The following is a 21,340-nucleotide window of genomic DNA, read 5'->3' on the forward strand; positions in this document are numbered from 1 at the left end:
CGGCGGTCGGCGCTTCCGTCTGAGCGCGGCGATAGCGGTGGGGGCGGATGTCCCCCCCGGAGCGCCCCGTCGGGTCGGCCCTTCCTGCCGCATCCCCGCGGGGCGGTGGGGCACAGCGGTGGGGCACAGCGGTGGGGCACAGCGGGGCTGAGCGCCTTCGGGGCGGCGATGGGATCCGCGCTGCTGCCGCTGCTGCTCCTCGGGGCGCTGCGAGGGACCCCCGCCCTGCAGCTGCTGCACCCCCAACCCGCCGCATACCACGGCCCACCCGGCAGCTACTTCGGCTTCGCCATGGACTTCCACGTGGATGGGGGAAGGTGGGGGCGGGGGGTGTGGGGGGGTGGGGGGGAGGGACGTGGGGGTCGTGGGGAAGGGATGGGGGGGTGGGGAAGGAGGGGATATGGGGCAGGGAGGGGGGGGATATGGGGAAGGGGTATGGGGATGTGGGGGTCATGGGGAAGGGATGGGGGGGATATGGGGGCTGTGGGGAAGGGATGGGGGGACATGGAGGACATGGGGGTCATGGGGGGTTGTGGGGGTTGTGGGGAAGGGGTGGGGGGACATGGAGGACATGGGGGTCATGGAGGACATGGGGGTCGTGGGGGGTCGTGGGGGGCTGTGGGGAGGGGACGTGTGGCTGTGGTTGGAGACGCGGGAGGGATGTGGGGCACACGGGGGCTGTGGCCGCTGCCCCCCGCTGTCCCCGCAGGGTGGCTGTGGCTGTGGGGGCTCCGCGCGCCAACACATCGCAGCCCCACCTCACCGAACCCGGCGCCGTCTTCCTCTGCTCGTGGCCGCCGGGACCGAGCGCGTGTCAGCCCGTCCCCATCGACAGCGCGGGTGGGTGGGGGCGGCCCCGCGTCAGCCCCCCATGTCAGCCCACAACACCCCATCGCTGTGTCCCTCTGTGTCCCTCTGTGTCCCTCTGTGTCACTCTGTCCCCATCGACAGCGCGGGTGGGTGGGAGTTGGACCCCCACCACCCCATCCCCATCAGCACCGCCTTTGGGTGGGGGTCGATCCCTGCGTCACCCCATCCCACTGACACCGCGGGTGGGGGTTGGGCCCCACGTCACCCCATGTCATCCTATGTCACCCCATATCACCCCACATCACCCCATATCACCCCACGTCACCCCATGTCATCCTATGTCACCCCATATCACCCCACATCACCCCACGTCACCCCATATCACCCCACATCTCCCCATCCCCACCTGACCCTGTGTCTGGGTGGGGGTCACTCCCTGTCCCTCTGTCCCATTGACACCATAAGGTGGCATAGGGCCCCGTGCCCCCCCATGTCCCCCCATGTCCCCCCATATCACCCCACATCACCCCATGTCACCCCATGTGTCACTCTGTCCCCACTGACTCCATGGATGGGTGTGGGTCAGACCCCGTGTCCCCCTGCCCCATTGGCACTGTAGGTGGATGGAGTTGGGCCCCACATCACCTCACATCACCCCACGTCACCCCATGTCACCCCATATCACCCCATCCCCATTGGCACTGGAGATGGGTGGGCGTCTGTCCCTGTGCCCCCCTGACCCACTGACACCATGGGTGGGAGTTGGGCCCCATATCACTCCATATCACCCCATATCACCCCGTGTCACCCCATATCAGTCCATATCAGTCCATATCACCCCATATAATCCCACATCACCCCATATCACCCCATATCACCCCGTGTCACCCCATACAATCTCACATCACCCCATATCACCCCATATCACCCCATGTCACCCCATGTCACCCCATGTCACCCCGTATCAGTCCCTATCTCCCCATGTCACCCCGTGTCACCCCACATCACCCCATGTTACCCCATATCACCCCATACAATCTCACATCACCCCATATCACCCCATACCACCCCACGTCACCCCATATCACCCCGTATGACCCCCCATGTCGCCCACCTGCACTGACTGCTGGCTGTGGTTCCCCCCTTTTCCCCCCCACCGCTGCAGGCGACCAATGGGAGCTGAGCGCTGCGCTGCAGCTCCACGTGCACAAATCGGGGCAGTGGTTGGGAGCGTCGCTGCTCAGCCGGGATGGAACACTGCTGGTGGGTGGGGGGCGGGGGGTGAGGGGTGGGGGGTGGGGGGTGAGGGGTGATGGGTGGGGGTGATGGTGGGCTGGGGGTGATGGGCTGGGGGTGGTGGGTGGGGGGTGATGGTGGGGGGTAGTGGGCTGTGGGTGGGGGTGGGTTGTGGGTGATGGGCTGTGGGTGATGATGGGCTGGGGGTGATGGGTGGTGGTGGGCTGTGGGTGATGGGCTGTGGGTGGTGAGGGGCTGAGGGTGATGGGTGGGGGGTGATGGGTGGGGGACGGTAGGCTGTGGGTGGTGGTGGGCTGGAGGTGATGGGTGGGGGTGGTGGGCAGGGGGTGATGGGTGAGGGGCGGTAGGCTGTGGGTGATGATGGGCTGTGGGTGGTGGTGGGCTGGAGGTGATGGGTGGGGGGTGATGGTGGGCTGTGGGTGGTGGGTGGGGGGTGATGGGCTGTAGGTAATGGTGGGCTGTGGTTGATGGGCTGTGGGTGGTGATGGGCTGTGGGTGATAGACTGGGGGTGATGGGTGGGGGGTAGTGGGCTGTGGGTGGGGGTGGGCTGTGGGTGATGGGCTGGAGGTGGTGATGGGCTGTGGGTGATGGGTGGGGGGTGGTGGGCTGTGGGTAATGGTGGGCTGTGGGTAATGGTGGGCTGTGGGTGGTGATGGGCTGTGGGTGATGGGTGGGGGTGGTGGGCAGGGGGTGATGGGTGAGGGGCGGTAGGCTGTGGGTGATGATGGGCTGTGGGTGGTGGTGGGCTGGAGGTGATGGGTGAGGGGTGATGGTGGGCTGGGGGTGATGGGCTGGGGGTGGTGATGGGCTGCGGGTGGGGGGTGGGGGGTGGTGGGCTGTAGGTAATGGTGGGCTGTGGGTAATGGTGGGCTGTAGGTGATGGACTGTGGGTGGTGATGGGCTGAGGGCGATGGTGGGCTGTGGGTGATGGGTTGTGGGTGGTGGGCTGGGGGTAATGGTGGGCTGGGGGTGATGGGTGGGGGTGGTGGGCAGGGGGTGATGGGTGGGGGGCGGTAGGCTGTGGGTGATGATGGGCTGTGGGTGGTGGTGGGCTGGAGGTGGTGGGTGGGGGGTGATGGTGGGCTGGGGGTGATGGACTGTGGGTGGTGGGTGGGGGGTGTTGGTAGGCTGGGAGTGATGGGTGGGGGGTGATGGGTGGGGGTGATGGGCTGTGGGTGATGGGCTGTGGGTGGTGGTGTGCTGTGGGCACGGGGCCGATGCCCCCCCAGGTTGGGTGCCCACCCCCAATTCCCCCCCCGCCCCCCCCAGGCGTGCGCCCCATTGCAGCACTGGAACGCCCTGCGGGGGGGCAGGGAGGCGTTCCGCACCCCGGTGGGCGTCTGCTACGTGGGCCGCGCGGGCAGTGTGGGGCTGCGGCGCCTGGCGTGGATCTCCCCGTGCCGCGATGTGCGCATGGCCGCCTCCTACCGCGACACACAGTATGGTGAGGGGGGCGGGGGGGGCGGGGGGGCGCCCCGCGCCGGGGGGAGCTGAGCCGCTGTGCCCGCAGTGCTCGACCAGCGCTACTGCGAGATGGGCTTCAGCGCCGCCGTCACCGCCGTGAGTGGGGTCCGTGGGGGGTCCTATGGGCGCTCCCGGCGCTCTGCGAGGGGCGGCCCCACGGCTGCAGGGATGGGGGTGGGGTGGGGTGGTCCTATGGGGCGATGCGGGGGGTGGGCAACGGGATGTCCCTATGGGGAGCTCCAGTGGGCGGTTAATGGGATATCCCTATGGGACCATGCATGGGGCGGCCGTGGGGTGACCCTATGGGGCGATGCGGGCGGTGGGCAATGGGATGTCCCTATGGGGAGCTCCAATGGGTGGCTATGGGGAGCTCCAAGGGGCGGTTAATGGGATATCCCTATGGGACCATCCACAGGGTGGCCGTGGGGGTGACCCTATGGGGCGATGCGGGCGGTGGGCAATGGGATGTCCCTATGGGGAGCTCCAAGGGGTGGTTAATGGGATATCCCTATGGGGCCGTCCACAGGGTGGCCGTGGGGGTGACCCTATGGGGCGATCCATGGGGCAGTGCTCAGGATGTCCCTATGGGTCGCTCCATGGGGTGGTTAATGGGATATCCCCATGGGGCCGTCCATGGGGCGGTCAACGGGCCGTCCTTATGGGGCACTCCATGGGGAGACCATGAGCGTGTTCCTATGGGGTGATCCAGGGGGCAGTCAATGGGGTATCCCTATGGGGAGATCCAGGGGTGGTCAATGGGGATGTCCCTATGGAGCCTTCCATGAGACCTCCATGGGGTGTCCCTATGGGGAACTCCAAGGGGTGGCTGTGGGGGTATCTCTGTGGGGTGCCCTCGGGTGTGGTGTTTGGGACGTCCCTATGGGGCGCTCCGTGGGGTGGTTAATGGAGTGCCCCTATGGGATGCTCTGGAGGACAGTTAATGGAATATCCCTACGGGGCCGTCCGTGGGGTGGCCGTGGGGACGTCTCTATGGGTGCTCCATGGGGTGGCGTTTGGGACGTCGCTATGGGGCGGCCATGGGGCAGCCCGGCACACATCTCCCCACAGGACGGCACGTTGGCGCTGGGCGCTCCGGGGGGGTATTACTTCCGGGGTGAGTGCGGCCCCAACCACTGTGACACCGCCGTGACCGTGGGGGACAGTGGGGGACAATGGGGGACGGTGGGGGACGGTGGGGGACAATGGGTGCCACAATGGGTGTCAATGGGGGACAATGGGTGCCACAGTGGGGGACAATGGGGGACGGTGGATGACACAGTGGGGGACAGTGGACATCGGTGGGTGTCAGTGGGTGACACAATGAGTGACAATGGCTGACAGTGGGCAGTGGGTGACAGTGAGTGACACAGTGGGTGTCTGTGGGTGACAATGGGTGACACAGTGGGCGACAATGGGTGTCAATGGGTGACAATGGGTGACAATGGGTGACAATGGGTGTCAATGGGTGACACAGTGGGCGACAATGGGTGTCAATGGGTGACAATGGGTGACAGTGGGTGTCAGTGAGTGACAGTGGGTGACACAATGAGTGACAATGGGTATCAGTGAGTGACAGTGGGTGCTACAGTGGGTGACAGTGGGTGCCACAATGGGTGACACAATGAGTGACAGTGGGTGTCAGTGGGTGATGTGACAGTGGGTGACAATGGGTGTCAATGGGTGTCACAACGGATGTCAGTGGGTGACAATGGGTGTCAATGGGTGACAATGGGTGTCAATGGGTGACAGTGGGTGACAGTGTGTGACACAGTGGGTGTCAGTAGGTGACAATCTGTGTCAGTGGTGTCAGTGTGTGACACAGTGGGTGACAATGGGTGACAGTGTGTGTCAATGGGTGTCAATGGTGACAATGGGTGTCAGTGGGTGACGTCAATGGGTGACACAATGGGTGACAATGGGTGTCAGTGTGTGACAGTGTGTGTCAATGGGTGACAGTGGGTGTCAATGGGTGTCAGTGTGTGACACTGTGTGACACAGTGTGTGTCAGTGTGACGCAGTGTGTCTGTGTGACAGTCAGTGTGTGACACTGTGTGTGTCAATGTGTGTGACACAGTGTGTCAGTGTGTGTTGGTGTGTGTCAGTGTGTGACAGTGTGTGACAGTGTGTGACACAGTGTGTCAGTGTGTGTCAATGGGTGTCAGTGTGTCAATGTGTGTCAATGTGTGACAGTGTGTGTCAGTGTGTGACACAGTGTGTCAAAGTGTGTTGGTGTGTGTCAGTGTGTGACACAGTGTGACACAGTGTGTCAGTGTGTGTCACTGTGTGTCACTGTGTGTCAGTGTGTGTTGGTGTGTGACAGTGTGTGTCCATGTGTGACACAGTGTGTATCAGTGTGTCAATGTGTGACAGTGTGTGTCAATGTGTGTGTCAGTGTGTGACACTGTGTGACACAGTGTGTGTCAATGGGTGTCAGTGTGTGTCGGTGTGTGACAGTGTGTGTCAGTGTGACGCAGTGTGTGACACTGTGTGTGTCGGTGTGTGACACAGTGTGACACAGTGTGTCAATGTGTGTGTCAGTGTGTGACACTCAGTGTGTGTCAATGTGTGTCAGTGTGTGTGTCAGTGTGTGACAGTGTGTGTCAATGTGTGTCAATGTGTGTCAATGTGTGTCAATGTGTGTCAGTGTGTGTGTCACTGTGTGACAGTGTGTGTCAATGTGTGTGTCAGTGTGTGACACAGTGTGACACAGTGTGTCAGTGTGTGTCAGTGTGTGTCAATGCGTGTCAATGTGTGTCAATGTGTGTCAGTGTGTGTCAGTGTGATGCAGTGTGACGCAGTGTGTGTCAGTGTGTGTCAATGCGTGTCAATGCGTGTCAGTGTGTGTCAGTGTGTGTCAATGCGTGTCAATGTGTGTCAGTGTGTGTCAGTGCGTGTCAATGCGTGTCAGTGTGTGTCAGTGTGACGCAGTGTGACGCAGTGTGACGCAGTGTGACGCAGTGTGTCAGTGTCGGTGTGTGATGGGAGCTGTGCCCCGCAGGGCTGCTGTATGTGGTGGAGATGGAGTCCATCCTTTCCCGCTTCCCCAACTCCTCCCTGCTGTGGCCGCACAGCCCCGGGCGCCCCACGGGGGAGCAGACGGACCCCGACTACAGCGATGGCTATCGGGGTGAGCAGCTCTGCCCCACCGCCGGGGGGCGGCACTGAGCCGTGGGGCGGAGGGTCACCGTGCTGCGTCCCGTAGGGTACTCCGTGGCCGTGGGAGAGTTCGACGACAACCCCAAAACCAAAGGTTTGCTGCCGCGTCCCCCACGGCCCCACTGCTGTGGGCTGAGACCCCCCGGCCCCGCGCGCCCCATAACCCCACGGGCGCTCAGGGCCGCCCCGCCCCACAGAGTTCGTGGTGGGGGTCCCCAATAAGAGCAACACGAGGGGAGAGGTGAGCGGGCGCCGCGGGGCGGGGGGCGTCCTGCAGTGGGGCGGGCGCCCCACGGGGACGGCGGGGACCGACACCGCTATGGGGCAGGTGGAGATCTTCAGCGCGGGGCTGTCACTGCGCCGGCTGCACGGCGTCCCCGGTGAGCAGGTACTGCGCCCCATAGCGCCCCATAGCGCCCCGTGGCGCGGAACCCCGGTAACCCCCACTCTGCACCTCGTGCCACCCCCACCCCATTGCCGACCCCCCCCAGGTGGCCTCCTACTTCGGGCACACGGTGGCCGTGGCCGATGTCAATGGGGACGGGTGAGGATCCCACTGTGTGTGGCGCCGCGCAGAGCCTCCGGACCCCACTGTGGGGCTGTGGGGCCACGGAGCTGTGGGGACATGGGGTTATGGGGCAGTGGGGTTATGGGGCACTGGGGCTATGGGGACTTGGATATATGGGGTTATGGGGCAGTGGGGTTATGGGGACTTGGATATATGGGGTTATGAGGCAATGGAACCATGGAGTTGTGGGGCTGTGGGATCATGGGGTCATGGAGCTATGGGGCAATGGGGCGTTGGAGTGATGGGGTTATAGAGCTTTGGAACCATGGGGTTATGGGGCCGTGGGGCAATGGGATTATGGAGCTATGGGGTGATGGGGCCATGAGACAGTGGAACCATGGGGTTATGGGGCCATGGTGCTATGGGGTTGTGGGGCCATGGTACTATGGGGTTATGGAGGCATGGGGCAATGAAACCATGAGGTTACAGAGTTATGGGATCATGGGGTCACAGAGTTATGGGATCATGGGGTCATGGAGCAATGGGGCCATGGAGTTATGGGATTATGGGGCAATGGAGCTATGGGGTTATGGGTCCATGGGGGCAATCAAATCATGGGGTTCCGGGGCTGTGGGACCACGTGGTCATGCAGTTATGGGGAGATGGGGCCATGCGGTTATGGAGTTACGGGGAGATGGGGCCATGTGGTTATGGGGCCATGGGGTTGTGGGGCTGTGGGGTTATGGGGCCGTGGGGTTGTGGGGCCGTGGGGTTGTGGGGTTGTGGGGCCGTGGGGTTGTGGGGCCGTGGGGTTATGGGGCTGTGGGGTTATGGGGCTGTGGGGTTGTGGGGCCGTGGGGTTATGGGGCTGTGGGGTTATGGGGCTGTGGGGTTGTGGGGCCGTGGGGTTGTGGGGTTGTGGGGCCGTGGGGTTATGGGGCTGTGGGGTTATGGGGCCGTGGGGTTGTGGGGTTGTGGGGCCGTGGGGTTATGGGGCTGTGGGGTTATGGGGCTGTGGGGTTGTGGGGCCGTGGGGTTGTGGGGCCGTGGGGTTGTGGGGCTGTGGTGTTATGGGGCTGTGGGGCCGTGGGGTTGTGGGGCCGTGGGGTTGTGGGGCCGTGGGTGTGATGCAGGTGCGGGGCGCAGGAGGGACGACGTCCTGGTGGGAGCACCGCTGTTCGTGGAGCGGCGCGCGGAGGGGAAGCAGCGCGAAGTGGGGCGGCTCTACCTCTACTTGGGGGGCGCACGGCAGCCCTGGGAGCGCCCCACACAGACCCTGACGGGCACAGAGCCCTACGGGCGCTTCGCCGCCGCCATCGCCCCGTTGGGGGATTTGGACCGCGACGGCTGCGGCGGTAACGGCGTCACATAACCCCACTGCCCCCATAGCACTGCGCCATCCCCCCCACTGCCACCCCACCCGTCGCCCCATCCCCCCGTAGCGCTCCATTGCCCCTTTCCATGCCGCCCCATTGCTGCCCGCCCCATAACCCCATCACCCCACAGAACCCCGATGTTCCCTTCCACCTACTGTCACCCTATAGCCCCTACTGCCCCCTCCCATTGCCGCCCCGATGTCGCCCGACCCATAACCCCGTCGCCCCCTCACCCCGACCCGCCCCACAGCACTCCATCATCCCTTTCCAGTGCCACCCCACCCACCACCCCATCCCCTGCAGCCCCCAACCCCACCCCATAGCGCTCCGTTATCCCCTCCCGGTGCCACCCCACTGCCACCTGATCCATCACCCCACCACCCCCTCACCCCACCCCATAGCACGGACCCATATGACCCATAACCTTGTCACCCCATAGAACCCCAATGTCCCCTTCCATCCTCTGCTGTCACCCCATACCCCCCACTGCCCCTCCCGGTGCTACCCGCCCCATAACCCCATCACCCCCTCACCCCCCGGCCCACCCCATAGCACTCCGTCGTCCTTTTCCAGTGCCACCCGACCCATAACCTTCTCGCCCCATAGAACCCCAATGCTCCCTTCCACCCATTGTCACCCTATAGCCCCCTGCCGTCCCCTCCCAGCGCCACCCAACCCATCCCCCGCCCCACCCCACAGCCCCCCCCGCCCCCCGCCCCATTCTCAGCCCCTCGGTGCCACCGTCGCGCTGTCCCCACATCCCCAGACGTGGCGGTGGGGGCCCCATTTGGCGGCGACGATGGCAGTGGGGCTGTGCTCATCTTCCGGGGTCAGCGCGAGGGGCTGAGCGCGACCCCATCGCAGCGCCTCAGCAGCCCCTTCCCCGGCCCCGCCGCCTTCGGCTTCGCGCTCCGCGGGGCCACCGACATCGACGGCAATGGGTCGCCAGGTATGGGGCTGCGGCCGCCCGCCCCAACACCACCCACCCCAACACCACCCACCCCAACGCCACCCACCCCAACACCACCCACCCCAATGTCACCCACCCCAACACCACCCACCCCAACGCCACCCACCCCAACGCCACCCACCCCAATGTCACCCACCCCAACGCCACCCACCCCAACACCACCCACCCCAACACCACCCGCCCGCTGCCATGTGTCGCCAACCCCTCCGTGCCCCACAGATCTGCTGGTCGGCGCTTTCGGGGTCTCCAAGGTGGCCGTGTACCGGTGGGTGCTGCCGTGGGGCGGGGGGCTCTGCCCCATAGCGGTGGGCGCTGACGGCGCCGCCATGCAGAGCGCGGCCCGCGGTGGTGGCCCAGGCGCAGCTGAGTGTCCCCAGAGGGCTGAACCCAAAGGTGACGGAGTGCGTCCTGCCCGGCACTGACAGCCGCGTCACGTGGTGAGGGGGACACCGATGTGGGGACACCGCTGTGGGGGCACTGCCATGGGGACACCACTACAGGGACACCGCCATGGGGACACCACCATGGGGACACCGCCATGGGGACACCATTGGGGCAGCACTGGGGACACCGCTTTGGGGGCACCGCAGGGATCCAAGCATGGGGACACTGCCGTGGGGACACTCTGTGGGGCCACCATGGGGACACCATGGGGACACGGCTATGGGGACACCACGCTGGGGACGCCACCACTGGGATGCTCTGTGGGAACACCGTGGGGACACAACGATGGGGACACTGCGGGGATGTGGCCGTGGGGACACCCTTGTGGGACAGCCCTTTGGGACACCCTTTGGGGACAGCCCTCTGGGGACAGCTCTTTGGGATACTCTTTTGGGGACAGCCCTTTGGGACAGCCTTTGGGGACAGCCCTTTGGGGACACCCTTTGCGGACACCCTTTTGGGGAAACCCCTTTGGGACATCCCTTTGGGACACCCTTTTGGGGACAGCCCTTTGGGGACACCCCTTTGGAACACCCCTTTGGGGACACCCCTTTGGGACACCCCGTTGAGGACAGCCCTTTGGGACACCCCTTTGGGGGCACCCCATGGGGACGCTCTATGGGGACACCATAGGGACAGAACCATGGGGACACTGCGGGGATGTGGCCATGGGGACATCCCTGTGGGACAGCCCTTTGGGACACCCTTTTGGGGACAGCCCTTTGGGACACCCTTTGGGGACACCCCTTTGGGGCAGCCCTTTGGGACACCCTTTTGGGGACAGTCCTTTGGGGACAGCCCTTTGGGACACCCTTTGGCACCCCCCTTTGGGACAGCCCTTTGGGACATCTCTTTGGGGGCACCCCATGGGGACACTCTATGGGGACACCATGGGGACAGAGCCATGGGGACACTGTGGGGATGTGGCCATGGGGACACCCCTTTGGGACACCCTTTTGGGGACAGCCCTTTGGGGACACCCTTTGGGGACACCGCTTTGGGACACCCCTTTGGGGACACCCTTTGGGGGCACCCTTTGGGACACCCTTTTGGGGACAGCCCTTTGGGGACAGCCCTTTGGGACACCCTTTTGGGGACAGCCCTTTGGGACCCCCCTTTGGGGACAGCCCTTTGGGGCACCCTTTGGGGACAGCCCTTTGGGACACCCTTTGGGACACCCCTTTGGGGACAGCCCTTTGGGGACACCCTTTGTGGACACCCTTTTGGGGAAACCCCTTTGGGACAGCCCTTTGGGACACCCCTTTGGGACAGCCCTTTGGGGACAGCCCTTTGGGACACCCTTTGGGGGCACCCTTTGGGACACCCTTTTGGGGACAGCCCTTTGGGACACCCTTTGGGACACCCCTTTGGGGACACCGTTTGGGGGCACCCTTTGGGACACCCTTTTGGGGACAGCCCTTTGGGACACCCTTTGGGACACCCCTTTGGGGACAGCCCTTTGGGGACAGCCCTTTGGGACACCCTTTGGGACACCCCTTTGGGGACAGCCCTTTGGGACACCCTTTGGGACACCCTTTTGGGGACAACCCTTTGGGACAGCCCATTGGGACACCCCTTTGGGGACAGCCCTTTGGGGACACCCTTTGGGGGCACCCTTTGGGACACCCTTTTGGGGACAGCCCTTTGGGACACCCTTTGGGACACCCCTTTGGGGACACCGTTTGGGGGCACCCTTTGGGACACCCTTTTGGGGACAGCACTTTGGGGACAGCCCTTTGGGACACCCTTTTGGGGACAGCACTTTGGGACCCCCCTTTGGGGACACCCTTTGGGACAGCCCTTTGGGACCCCCCTTTGGGGACACCCTTTGGGGGCACCCTTTGGGACACCCTTTGTGGACACCCTTTTGGGGAAACCCCTTTGGGACAGCACTTTGGGACACCCTTTTGGGGACAGCCCTTTGGGACACCCTTTTGGGGACAGCCCTTTGGGGACACCCTTTGGGACAGCCCTTTGGGGACCCCCTTTGGGACACCACGGGGTGGCCCCACACGGCGGTGTCCCCGCAGTTTCCCGGTCCGGCTGTGCGTCTCCGTGTCGGGACGGCGCATCCCCGACAGCGTCCGTGAGTGCAGCGCGGCGGGGCGGCCCCGGCTGTGCGACACCGCACCGCCACCGCGCCGCCACCGCACCGCCACCGCGCCGCCACCGCAGGGCTGCTGGCCGAGCTGCGGTTGGACCGCCTGAAGCAGAGGGGGCACCGCCGGGTCCTATTGCTGCACGGACAGCGGGCGGTGTGGCGGCGGGAGGTGGCGGTGGCACCGGGAATGTCGCCGCAGTGCCACCACCTCGACGCGTATCTGAGGGTACGGAACGGAGACTGCCGCTGTGCGGCGGGGACTGCGCGTGGGGGGGGACAGTGCGTGGGGGGTGGGGACAGTGGGTATGGGGTGGTGATGTTGGGTATGGGGTGGGGACAGTGGGTATGGGGTGGTGATAATAAGTATGGGGTGGGGACAGTGGGTATGGGGTGGTGACATTGAGTATGGGGTGGGGACAGTGGGTATGGGGTGGTGATATTGAGTATGGGGTGGGGACAGTGTGTGTGGGGTGGTGATAATAAGTATGGGGTGGGGACAGTGGGTATGGGGTGGTGACATTGAGTATGGGGTGGGGACAGTGTGTGTGGGGTGGTGGCATTGAGTACGGGGTGGTGATGTTGGGTATGGGATGGTGACATTGAGTATGGGGTGGGGACAGTGGGTATGGGGTGGGGACAGTGTGTGTGGGGTGGTGGCATTGAGTATGGGGTGGTGATGTTGGGTATGGGGTGTTGACATTGGGTATGGGGTGGGGTCGTTGAATATGGGGTGGTGACATTGAGTATGGGGTCGGGACATTGGGTATGGGGTGGTGATGTTGGGTATGGGGTGGTGACATTGAGTATGGGGTGGTGATGTTGGGTATGGGGTGGGGACAGTGTGTGTGGGGTGGTGGCATTGAGTATGGGGTGGTGATGTTGGGTATGGGGTGCTGACATTGGGTATGGGGTGGGGTCGTTGAATATGGGGTGGTGACATTGAGTATGGGGTCGGGACATTGGGTATGGGGTGGTGATGTTGGGTATGGGGTGGGGACATTGGGTGTAGGATGGTGGCATTGAGTATGAGATGGTGACATTGGATATGGGACAGTGACTTTGGGTATGGGGTGGGGATATTGGATATGGGGTGACATTGGGTATGGGGTGGTGATGTTGGGTATGGGGTGGGGACATTGGATTTAGGATGGTGGCACTGAGTATGAGATGGTGACATTGGGTATGGGGTGGGGACGTTGAATATGGGATGGTGACATTGAGTATGGGATGGGGACATCGGGTATGGGACGGTGACATTGGATGTGGGATGGTGACATTGGGTTTGGGACAATGACATCGAGTGTGAGATGGTGACATCGGATACAGGATGGTGGCATTGGGTGTGGGGTGGTGGCATGAGGGACGGGACGGTGACACGGGGTTTGGGACCATATCAGGTGTGGGATGGTGACATTGGCTATAGGATGGTGACATGGGATGTGGGACAGTGACACCGGGTTTGGGACAATGGCATCGAGTGTGAGATGGTGGCACTGCGTGTGGGATGGCGACGCCGGGTTTGGGGTGGCGCTGTCAGCTATGGGACGGTGGCACTGACAGATATGGGACGGTGCCACCCGATATGGGGCGGTGCCGTCGGTGTGGGGACGGCGCCCCCCACCACGGGGGGGTCCGCCTCACGCAGCGCCCCGCGGTGTCCTCAGGGCGAGGGGGACTTCAGGGACAAACTGAGCCCCATCGTCACCGGCCTCAGCCTGGCGCTGCCCGCGCATCCCCACGGCCCGGGGGCGGCGCTCTATGGGGACACCCACGTGCAGGCGCAGGTAGGGCGCAGCGCCGCCCCTCAGCGCCCCCCCCTCCACGGGGCGCCCCCACCCACGGTCCCCGCGTCCCCCCCCCACCCTCACTGTCCCCGCGTCGCCCCCCCCGCCCCCCCCAGACCCACATCATCCTGGAGGACTGCGGTGACGACAACGTCTGCGTCCCCGACCTGCGCCTCTCCGCCCACACGTGAGCCCCCCACGGCCGCCCCCCGACCCCCCCTCGGCCCCCCCCGCCCCCCCTGACCCGCTGTCCCCCAGGCCGGACGCGCGGCTGCGGATCGGAGATGACAACGCGGTGACACTGCGGGTGGGGGTCGCCAATGTGGGGGAGGGGGCTTTCGAGGCCGAGCTGTGGGTGCAGCTCCCGGATGGCAGCTTCTATCAGCGGGCACTCAGCCACACGCGGGTGCGTGACAGCGGGGGGGGCGTGGGGTGTGGGGGGGGACATCGGGTATGGGGTGGGGATATCGGGTATGGGGTGGGGACGTGGGGTGTGGGGTGGGAACATAGGATATGGGGTGGGGACGTGGGGTATGGGGTCGGGAAATGGGGTATGGGGTGGGGGCGTGGGGTGGGGGGTGGGGGCGTGGGGTATGGGGTCGGGACATCGGGTATGGGGTGGGGACGTGGGGTGTGGGGTGGGGAAATGGGGTATGGGGTGGGGGTGTGGGGTGTGGGGTGGGGGCGTGGGATATGGGGTTGGGACATCGGGTATGGGGTGGGGAAATGGGGTATGGGGTGGGGGCGTGGGGTGTGGGGTGGGGAAATGGGGTATGGGGTGGAGACGTGGGGTATGGGGTCGGGACATCGGGTATGGGGTGGGGACGTGGGGTGTGGGGTGGTGACACCTGGTATGGGACAACGGCACAGGGTATGGGATGGTGACAGTGGGTATGGGGCAGTGACACTGAGTATGGGGCGGTGGCACCAGGTGTGGGATGGATACACGGGGTATGGGGTGGTGACATCAGGTATGGGACGGTGACACTGAATATGGGGCAGTGACGTCTGCTATGGGGCAGCGGCACCGAGTATGGGGCGGTGACATCAGATTCGGGATGGTGGCACTGAGTTTGGGATGGTGGCACTGAGTTTGGGATGGTGGCACGGGGCGGGGGATGGTGGCGCCGTGGGGGCGCGGTGTCACCCGATGTCACCGCGATGGGGACAGGAGAAGCTGAGCTGCAACCCCAGAATAGAGAACGGGACCCACGCGGTGGTGTGCGAGATGGGCAACCCCATGAAGGCGGGCGCACAGGTGGGTGGCGCTGCCCCCTCGCGTCCCCCCGCGTCCCCCCACGTCCCCCCGTGTGCCCCCACGTCCCCCCGTGTCCCCGCAGGTCTCTGTGGCCGTGGAGCTGAGTGTCGCTGGGTTGGAGGACGCGGGCGATGCCATCACTTTCCAGCTGCAGCTCAGGAGGTGACGCCGTCCCCTCTCCGTCCCCTCTCCGTCCCCTCTCCGTCCCCTCTCCGTCCCCTCTCCGTCCCCTCTCCGTCCCCGCGCCGCGCCCCCAAAGCCGCGCTGCGCTCACCGCGCTGTCCCCGCAGTCAGAACGGCCCCACCGTCACCGCGGCAGTGACGGTCCCCGTGGAAGCGCACGCGGAGATGGAGCTGCGGGGGTGAGGGTGGGGGCTGCGGGGCTGCGGGGCTGCGGGGCGGCAGGCGGTGACCCCCCGCGCCCCCCCAGCACGTCCCTGCCTGCCGCCACGGTGCTGCCCGCGGAGTGGCCGCGGGTTGAGGGCAGCCGTCGGCCGGACGACCACGGGGTGCGCGTGGAGCACATCTACCAGGTACGGGGCGGCGGGGGGCGGCGGGTGGGGGGGGGCGGGGGGCGGCCCCGAAGCGCACCGAGCGCCGCCCGGCGTCGCCCCGCAGCTGCACAATAAGGGCCCGGCCGCCGTCGCCAACGTCACTCTGAGCGTCCGCGTCCCCATCGCCGCGGGCGGCCGCGCGCTGCTGCACCTCCTGGACGTGGGCACCGAAGGCGACGTCGTCTGCGCGCCACCGCCGGACCTCAACCCCATGCGGGTGACGCGCGGGGACGGGCGGGGGGGGCGGCGCGGTGCTGAGCGGCGCGGTGCTGAGCGGCGTCCGTCCGTTCCAGCTGGAAGTGACCCGCAGCCCCGACGGGGGGCGGCGACGGCAGCGCAGAGAGGCGGAGGGGAGCGGCAGTGTGGTGAGACGGGACGGGGGCGGGTCGGGCGTCGTGCGCCGCGCCGCGCCGGGCCGCGTTGTGCCGGGCCGCGTTGTGCCGGGCCGCGTTGTGCCGGGCCGTGTTGTGCCGGGCCGTGCCGTGCCGGGCCGTGCCGGGCCGGGCCGGGCCGTTCCGGTGCCGCTGTGCCACGCGCTGTGCCCGCAGGACTGCGGCAACGCCACGTGCGCGGAGGTGCGGTGCCGGGCGGACGGCGTGGCGCGGGGACAGCGCGTGTTGGTGGCCGTCCGTGCGCTGCTGCGGATGGACGCCCTGCGGCAGGTAGCGCAGCACGCCGCCCCACGGGGCCACCACCGCGTCCCCATAGCGTCCCCGCGGTGTCCTCACGGCGTCCCCGTGGTGTCCTCGTAGTGTCCCCACGGCGTCGCCACCGGGTCCTCATGGTGTCCCCATGGTGCCATTCTGTGTCCCCACGATGTCCTCGTAGTATACCCATAGTGTCAGTGTGTGTCCCCATGGTGTCCTTATGGTGTCCCCATGATGTCCTCGTAGTGTCCCCGTGGTGTCCTCATGGTGTCCTCATAGTGTCCCCATAGCATCACCACTGTGTCCCCATGGTGTCATTCTGTGTCCCCGTGATGTTCTCGCAGTGTCCCCACAGTGTCCTCACGGTGTCCCCGTGGTGTCCTCGTAGTGTCCCCATGGTGTCATCGCCATGTCCCCATAGTGTCTCCACGGTGTCCTCATGACGTTCTCCTGTTGTCCCCATGGTGTCACCACTGTGTCCTTATGGTGTCCCCATGGTGTCATTCTGTGTCCCCACAATGTCCTCGTAGTATCCCCATAGTGTCACTGTGTGTCCCCACAGTGTCATCACCGTGTCCCCATAGTGTCCCCGTGGTGTCCCCATGATGTCCTCATAGTGTCCCTATGGTGTCAGTGTGTGTCCCCATGGTGTCCCCATGGTGTCCTCCTGGTGTCATTCTGTGTCCCCATGATGTTCTTGTAGTGTCCCCATGGTGTCACTGTGTCCCGATGGTGTCATCACCATGTCCCCATAGTGTCCCCATGGTGTCCCCATGATGTCCTCATACTGTCCCCATGGTATCACCACTGTGTCCCCATGGTGTCACCACTGTGTTCCCACTGTGTCACTGTATGTCCCCATGGTGTCCTCATGGTGTCCCTACAGTGTCATTCTGTGTCCCCATGATGTCCTCATAGTGTCCCCATGGTGTCAGTGTGTGTCCCCATGGTGTCCCCATGGTGTCCTCCTGCTGTCCCATTCTGTCACTGTGCCCTCATGGCATCACCATCATGTCCCTATGATGTCCTCATAGTGTCCCCACGGAGTCCCCATAGTGTCCCTACTGTGTCACTGTGCATCCCCATGGTGTCCCCATGATGTCCTCGTAGTGTCCCCATGGTGTCACCACCATGTCCCCATAGTGTCCCCATGGTGTCCCCATGGTGTCATTTTGTGTCCCCATGGTGTCCTCGTAGTGTCCCCCTGGTGTGACTGTGTGTCCTCATGGTGTCACCACTGTGACCCCATAGTGTCCCCATGGTGTCCTCCTGGTGTCACCATGATGTCCTCGTGGTGTCCCCATGGTGTCACCACTGTGGTGTCCCCGTGTGTCCCCATGGTGTCATTATGAGTCCCCATGATGTCCTCGTGGTGTCCCCATAGTGTCCCCATGGAGTCCTCATGGTGTCTCCATGGTGTCACCACTGTGTCCCCATGATGTCCTCGTGATCTCCTCATAGTGTCCCCATGGTGTCTCACACTGTGTCTCCACGGTGTCCTCACAATATTCCCATGTTGTCCCCATGTTGTCCCCATGTTGTCCCCATGGTGTGTCCCCATAGTACCACCACAGTGTCCTCACGGTGTCCTCACGGTGTCCCAGTGGGTCCCCATGTTGTCCCTTCTGTGTCCCCACGGTGTCCCCACAGTGGGGCTCTGCCACAGCCCTGGGCCACGTGGCAAACACCCATGGGGACACCATGTGCCCTTCCCCACATGTCCCCACATGTCCCCACGTGTCCCCATATATCCCCACGTGTCCCCACGTGTCCCCATATATCCCCCCATGCCCCCACGTGTCCCCGTATATCTCCACATGCCCCCATGTGTCCCCATATATCCCCACGTGTCCCCATATATCCCATGTCCCCACATATCCCCACGTGTCCCCACATGTCCCCACATGTCCCCACCTGTCCCCATATATCCCCACATGCCCCCACATGCCCCCACATGTCCCCACGTGTCCCCACATGTCCCCACATGTCCCCATATATCCCCACATGTCCCCACATGTCCCCACGTGTCCCCATATATCTCCACATGTCCCCACATGTCCCCATATATCCCCACATGTCCTCACATATCCCCACGTGTCCCCACATGTCCCCACGTGTCCCCAGCAGGATGACCACCCCCAGCAGCTCTTCATCCACTCGTGGGGTTCCTTCAACGCGTCAGCGATGCCGTACCGCGTGCGGCCCCACACGCTGCCCCACGGCACTGCCACGGTAGGGACGGCGCTGTCCCTCGGGGTCACGCGGTGTCCCCGCGGTGGTGGCACTGTCCCATTGCTGTGTCCCCCCAGGCTGTCACCGAGGTGCTGCGCTCCCTCCCCATCGCCGTCCCGGTGTGGTGGGTGGTGCTGGGGGTGCTGGGGGGGCTCCTTCTGCTCGCCCTCCTCGTCCTCCTGATGGGGAAGGTGAGTGTGGGGGGGGGGTGGGGACACCACCGGGGACACGTGGGGACACCCCGCCATGGACCCCGAGGGGCGGTGTGGGGTCACCGCGTCCCCTCCCGCAGATGGGGTTCTTCAAGAGGACGCGGCCGCCGGCGGAGGGGGACATCGGGGAGGGGGCGGCGGGACGGGGACAGAGCGCGGAGCCGGGGGACGGCCGGGGGTAGGGGGGGACCCCGCATCCCGACCCCCCCGCGTCCCATCCCCACCCCGCGTCCCATCCCCATCTACGGGTTCCCGATGTCCCCGGCGCCCTACACGTGTCCCGGCGTCCCCATCCCTGTCCCAGTGCCCCCAGAGCCCCACAGCTGCCCCAACGCCCCCCACATCTGTGGGTTCCCGGTGTCCCCGTAGTCCCACCCCAATGTCCCCACTGCCCCACACAACGCCCCTATAGCCCCCCCAGTGCCCCTGCCCTGTTGTCCTCAACATCTGTGGGATCCCAATGTCCCCGTAGTCCTGTCCTGATGTCCCCAGCCCTGCCCCACTGTCCCTAGCACTCCACACCTGCCCCAATGCCCCCAACATCTGTGGGTTCCCAACGTCCCCATCCCCACCCCGATGTCCCCAGAGCCCCACACCTTCCCGGTGTCCCCATAGCTCCCCCCCTCCCCCGCAGTGTCCCTGTAGTCCCACCCCAATACCCCCATCCCTGCCCCACCGTCCCCAGTGCCCCACACCCGCCCCACTGTCCCCATCCCCATCCCAATGTCCCCAACGTCTGTGGGTTCCCATTGTCCCCATAGCCCCACCCCACTGTCCCCACCCCCCCAGGATCCTATGGACCTCCCCCCCCACCTCCCCCTGCAATAAATCTCAGCAGTGCACTGTAGGTGTCGCTTCGTATCATGGGACCCTATGGGGGAGGGGGGGGACCCCTATGGGGGGTGTCCCTATGGAGGGTCCCTATGGGGCGGATGCCTATTGGGGTGTCTCTATTGGGGTGTCCGTATGGGAGGGTCCGGTCCCTATGAGTGTGTCCCTTTGGGGGTGTCCTTATGGGGGGTCCCTATGGGGGGATGCCTATCGGGGTGTCTCTATGGGGATGTCCCTACTGGGGGGGGTCCCTATGGGGGGCTGTATGGGGGGGATGCCTATTGGGGTGTCTCAGTGGGGTTATCCATATTGGAGGTGTCTCTATGGGAAAGCCCTATGTGGGGTGTCCCTATGGAGGGGTCCCTATGGGGGGATGACTGTTGGGGTGCATCTGTGGGGCTGTAATTATGGAGGGGGTCCCTCTGGGGTGAGTCTCAGTGGGGGGGAGTTAATATGGGGGGCCCCTGAGGGGAGCCCTTACGGATGTCCCTCTGAGGTTGTCCCTATGGGGTGTCCCAGCGGGGGTCCCTGTGGGGAGGGTACCTGAGGGGAGTTCGCTATGGGGGTGTCCCTATGGGGGTGTCCCTATGGGGGGTCTCTATGGGGGAGACCCCAAGGAGGGGTCTCTATGGGGGGAGTTCTTATGGGTGTCCCTCTGGGGGTGTCCCCACTGTGGGACCCCTATGGGGAGAGTAGCTATGGGGGTGTCCCTATGTGGGGGGTCCCTATGTGGGTGGGGTCCAATGGAGAAGGTCTCTTTGTGGGGGGGTTACTATGGGAGAGGGGGTCACTATGAGGTGTCCCTATGGGGGTGACCCTATGGGAGGGACCCTTTGGGGGGGTCTCGACTGGGGGGGAGCTTCCTATGGGGGCGCTCCTATGGGGAGAGGTTCACTATGGGGTGTTTTATTGGGATGCCCCTATGGGGGGTCTCTATGGGTGGGGGTCCTTCTGGGTGGGGGATCACTATGGGGTGTCCCTATGGAGGGTTCCTATGTGGGAGATCCTAAGGAGGGGCCTCTATGGGGGCAGCTCTTCTGGGTGTCCGTCCCTATAGGGGGGTCCCTAAGAAGGGGTGTTGTGTCTGTGAGGGGGGGCCCTATGGGGGTTCCCTAAGAGGAGGGAGCTCACTATGAGGTGTCCCTATGGGGGGTCCCTATGGTAGGGTTCACTATGGGGTGTCCCTGTGGGGGGAGTGATCCGAGCGGGAGACCCTATGGGGGGTCTCCATGGACGGGGGTCACTATGAGGTGTCCCTATGGGAGTGTCCCTATAGGGGGAGCCCTATGGGGGCGGTCCCTATGAGCGGGGGTCCCTATGGGGTGTCCCTCTGGGAGGGTCCCTATGGGGGGTCCCTATGGAGGTTCACTATGGAGGGTCCCGGGGGGGGGGGTCAGTATGGGGGTTCATTATGGGGTGTCCCTATGGGGGGTCTCTATGGGGTGTCCCTTTGGGGGCTAATTATGGGGGGTCTCTATGGGGTGTCCCTTTGGAGGTTCACTATGGAGGGTCCCTTTGGGGGTTCATTATGGGGTGTCCCTATGGGGGAGTCTCTATGGGGTGTCCCCATGGGGGCTCATTAGGGGGGGTCTCTATGGGGTGTCCCTGTGGGGCGTCTCTATGGGGGGTCCCTATAGGGGGTCTCCATGGGGTGTCCCTATGGGGGTTCACTAAGGAGGGTCCCTTTTTGGGGTTCATTATGGGGTGTCCCTTTGGGGGTTCTCTATGGGGTGTC

The 21,340-nt window shown here is 64.5% G+C and overlaps 1 protein-coding gene across 1 annotated transcript; it reads left to right on the forward strand.

Annotated features, from left to right (window-relative positions):
• The first annotated feature begins 86 nt into the window (after nt 1-86).
• ITGA2B (integrin subunit alpha 2b) lies at nt 87-19,615 on the forward strand. Its single transcript, XM_040653232.2, has 30 exons — nt 87-317; nt 710-840; nt 1,976-2,073; nt 3,338-3,512; nt 3,579-3,741; nt 4,141-4,646; nt 6,531-6,659; nt 6,735-6,782; nt 6,886-6,929; nt 7,017-7,076; nt 7,180-7,232; nt 8,343-8,551; nt 9,339-9,521; nt 9,762-9,807; nt 9,875-9,979; nt 12,017-12,072; nt 12,162-12,313; nt 13,752-13,871; nt 13,988-14,058; nt 14,130-14,277; nt 15,043-15,129; nt 15,212-15,291; nt 15,420-15,491; nt 15,560-15,662; nt 15,748-15,900; nt 15,977-16,048; nt 16,232-16,345; nt 18,455-18,562; nt 18,640-18,753; nt 18,855-19,615. Exons 1-30 carry the CDS (start codon nt 169-171, stop codon nt 18,954-18,956), a joined length of 3,651 nt encoding a protein of 1,216 aa, XP_040509166.1. The 5' UTR covers nt 87-168; the 3' UTR covers nt 18,957-19,615.
• Nucleotides 19,616-21,340: the final 1,725 nt, after the last annotated feature.

Source organism: Gallus gallus, chromosome 27, assembly GCF_016699485.2.
Source record: "Gallus gallus isolate bGalGal1 chromosome 27, bGalGal1.mat.broiler.GRCg7b, whole genome shotgun sequence".
NCBI lineage: Eukaryota > Metazoa > Chordata > Aves > Galliformes > Phasianidae > Gallus > Gallus gallus.